General features: G+C 38.4%; 1 protein-coding gene across 1 annotated transcript; it reads left to right on the top strand.

The window, feature by feature from the left end:
- Positions 1-1,161: 1,161 nt before the first annotated feature.
- On the top strand, positions 1,162-2,566 carry LOC145557666 (uncharacterized). The gene is made up of 5 exons (XM_081618841.1): positions 1,162-1,299; positions 1,539-1,589; positions 1,744-2,106; positions 2,151-2,298; positions 2,382-2,566. The coding sequence occupies exons 1-5, from the start codon at positions 1,162-1,164 to the stop codon at positions 2,564-2,566; spliced, it is 885 nt and encodes a 294-aa protein (XP_081474967.1).
- The last annotated feature ends 1,375 nt before the right edge of the window (positions 2,567-3,941 follow it).

Below are 3,941 nucleotides of genomic sequence, written 5' to 3'. Positions count from 1 at the left end.
TGTCCTTTTTATGTGTATGCTTCCTGGGATACAAGACGAGCTACAACTATGGTGAAGACTGTCAAAGGGGAACATACCTGTAAGAGAAACATGAATAGAAATAGACAGCTCAAATCAAGTTGGGTTGGAAAGCAATTCCTGGATGTCTTCAAATCTAAGCCACATTGGCCTGCAAAAGAGATTCAGGAGTGTATAAGGAAGGCTTACAAGATCTTAGTGACTAGAGACTTTGCCTATAAGTTGAAGTACAATGCTCATAGGCTTTTACATGGGTCAATGCATGACCACTACAACAAGCTTGTAGGGTACTTGAAAGAAATAGAAAATTGCAGTCAAGGGACAGAGATTGAGCTTGTAACTAACTCAGGAAAACAAGCAAACTAACCTCTATTCCAAAGGTTATTCATTTTCTTTGAGGGGATTAAAAATAGGTGGATGGAAGGTTGCAGGAAAGTCTTGGCAGTAAATGCATGCTTCCTGAAGACTTTTTTAGTGGGTCAGATGTTGACTGTTGTGGGAAGGGGCAGCAATGTTCAAATGTTCCTTGTCTCTTGGGCAGTTGTTGAAGGAGAAAATAACTCCTCCTAGGAATGGTTCTTTAGGAAGCTAGAAATGTGCTTAAGTCTTGGAGAAGGGGAAGGTATCTCAATCATTTCTGATGAGCATGTGGTATGTGTCTTAACTTTGCACTCTTTTTTTTCTAAATTGTTCATATAGTTTTATATGTGATGATTTACTTATTCATTTCTCTTTTTTTCAAATTTAGAGTATTGTGAGTAGTGTCTCAACTATCCTACCTAGGGCAGAACATAGACACTGTGCCAGACATATATTTGCTTACTGCCTAAGAAATACAGAGGAGATGAGATGAAATTGTTGTTTTGGAGTATTGTAAAGAGGTATAATGAGGCTGATTATGTAGAGAACCTGGCTAAGCTTACATCACTCAATGTGGATGCTGCCTATGACTTCAAGTTGAATAGGCCAGAGTTGTTTTACAGAGCTTTCCTCAATCCTACAATCAAAATAGATGCAATAACTTCCAACATTGCAGAGACATTCAATGGTTTCATCATTCAAGCAAGGACCAAACACTTGTTGTAAATGTTAGAAGAAATCAGAATTTCTTTGATGCAAAGGTTGATAGTGAAAAGACAAACCATGATGAAAGCTACAGGTGTGCTCTGTCCAAGAATTCAATCCAAGTTGGATTTTGAGAAGACAAAAGCTGCTAACTGTAAAGTGTATCCTTCTTTTGAAACTCTTTTTAATGTTAGGTACATATTGGATCAGTTGGTGGTGAAGTTAGAAGATAAGAGCTGCACTTGTAGAAAATGGGACATGAATGGCATCCCATGCTATCATGCAATTTCTTGCATTTTTTTGTACGAAAAGAGCCTGAGTTGTATGTAGATTCATCATACTTCAAGGACACTTACATGTTAGTATATGCAGGCACAATAACTCATCCATTTCACCATTTCTCTAGTAACAACAGGTTGTATGTCGATTTGTTACATGTTACTTGTGTTTGGCAGGCTCAATTCCCTCAAATCAAGGTGAAAGACACCGGCAAAAAATGTCCCAATGTATTTCTCCACAACCAATTAAAATTGGTCCAGGGAGGCCAAGGAAAAATCGTATCAAAGACCCCCATGAGGATCCTAAGAAATCTAGTACAATGACAAGAACAGGGATTGAAATGACTTGTTGTTTTGGAGTATTGCAAAGATCTATAATTAGGCTGATTATGAAGAGAACCTAGCTAAGCTTACATCACTCAATGTTGATGTTGCCAATGACTTCAAGTTTCATAGGCCAGATTTGTTTTACATATCTTTCCTCAATCCTGCAATCAAAACAGATGCAATAACTTCCAACATTGTAGAGACATTCAATGGTTTCATAATTCAACCAAGGACCAAACACTTGATATACATGTTAGAAGAAATCAGAACTTCTTTGATGCAAAGGTTGGTAGTGAAAAGACAAACAAGGATGAAAGCTACATGTGTGCTATGTCCAAGAATTCAATACAAGTTGGATTTTGAGAAGACAAAAGCTGCTGACTGTGAAGTGTATCCTTCTGCTAAAATTCTTTTCAATGTAAGTTACATATTGAATCAATTGGTGCCTTGGTGGTGAAGTAGGAAGATAGGAGCTGCACTTGTAGAAAATGGGACATGACTGGCATCGCATGCTGTCATGGAATTGCCTGCATTTATTTTGTGGGAAAAGATCCTGAGTTGTATGTAGATTCATCATACTTCAAGGACACTTACATGTCAGTGTATGCAGGTATAATAACTCATCCATTTCACCATTTATCTAGTAACAATAAGCTGTATGTAGATTTGTTACATGTTACTTGTGTTTGGCAGGCTCAATTCCCCCAAATCAAGGTGAAAGACACTGGCAAAAAGTTTCCCAATGCATTGCTCCACCACCAATCAAAATTGGTCCTGGGAGGCCAAGGAAAAATCGTATTAAAGATCCCCATGAGAACCCTAAGAAATCTGGTACAATTAGAAGAACATGGATTGAAATGACTTTATCACTCTGCTAGCTTAAGGGACATAATAAAAGAAAGTGCCCCAACAAGGATAATGTGCAACTAGCTGAACCAGCTCCAAAAAGGGCTAGAGGAAGGCCTCGCAAGGATGCTCAAGCTACACCACCAACTCAACCCTCAATAGCTAGTCAGGTTGTGCCATCTACATAAGCTAGTTAGGTTGTGCCATCTGCACCCCAAGGACCAAATACAAGTCACTACAACCGAAATACTCAACCTACAATACTTGGTAGAGGAGGAAGAATGATAGCTATGGGTAGGGGCTCTAGATGACGAAGGGGTAGAGGAGATGGTGCTGGGAGAGGTTATATTGCTGTTGGGAGAAGGGCTGATACTAGGAAGGGAGCTGATGCTGGGAGAGGCTCTACTGCTGGGAGAGGCTCTACTGCTGGGAAAGGTGTTTCAAGTGCTGCAGGTTCTAGCAGAGGTGGTGCAAGTGGGAGCAAGGGTTCTAGAAGTGGGACCAGGGGATTTAGAAGGGCAAGGGGTGGCTTAACAGGAAGGGGAAGGAACTAGGTCCTTTTTTCTTCTTATACAACCCTCAATTAGACCCTTAACCTATTTATGTTGTGTGCTTATGTGTCTCAATTGTATGTGTTTGCTGCAGGTTCCACAAGGTATAGGTGTGTAGATTGCACCTGATGGATCAGCCCACACTAATGTGAGTTACTGTATATTGTAAAAAACATGGTTTAATGTTAATTAGCCAAAAACCTAATGAAACTCTTTCTTTTATATGTGTTTACATACCATTGGAAATCAAAGAAGGACAAGATCAGCCATGGACTGGTTTCAGTGCAGTCAATCAAGCCAAACCCCTACTTTACATCCACCAACTTAATATTTTAATGTCACTTTTAAGTCTACTATATTAGACTTAACTATGTTTATGTAAAGCTTTTGGATACTGTCTTTTGATCATGTTGGCTGTGTTAAGTCCAACAGCAAGTATACATTGTCAAGTCATGAACCTTATGCAGGTTTATTTTGTGTATGACTGTTAGGGAAAACAATTTCACCCTCTTTTGTTGAACTTATTCAGCTATGTGATTATGCAATATGTCAAAAATTCAAGTATTGTGCAATTTATTGTCAAAATAACTTTCATTAACTAATCAATGTATTTCTCATTACATAACAACTAGTTCTTTTCTCAATACATGTCACAAATGACCACAATACATTACTTAACCAAACTAAACTAACTTAACTTAGTTAAACTACCTACAATCATTTGCAATACATCATACTCATGCCTTAAAAATCACTATCATGAAAGCAAAGAAAATCCATGAAACAAACAGAGCAATGGAAAAATTCTTTTCATTCCTTGTAGCCTTCATCAATTCAATTCGAGTGTGGCAAAGCT

Source organism: Chenopodium album, chromosome 9 (assembly GCF_948465745.1).
Source record: "Chenopodium album chromosome 9, dcCheAlbu1.1, whole genome shotgun sequence".
Lineage (NCBI taxonomy): Eukaryota > Viridiplantae > Streptophyta > Magnoliopsida > Caryophyllales > Amaranthaceae > Chenopodium > Chenopodium album.
The sequence above is the reverse complement of the archived record's forward strand: the minus strand, read 5'-3'. Positions and strand labels throughout refer to the sequence as shown.

Excerpts from the sequence above, each read along its gene's own strand:
- LOC145557666 (XM_081618841.1), top strand. The coding sequence starts at position 1,162 with ATGATGAAAGCTACAGGTGTGCTCTGTCCAAGAATTCAATCCAAGTTG. Across the intron at positions 1,300-1,538 it reads ACATATTGGATCAGTTGGTG|GCTCAATTCCCTCAAATCAA; the intron begins GTGAAGTTAGAA and ends TGTGTTTGGCAG. Across the intron at positions 2,299-2,381 it reads TTACATGTCAGTGTATGCAG|GCTCAATTCCCCCAAATCAA; the intron begins GTATAATAACTC and ends TGTGTTTGGCAG.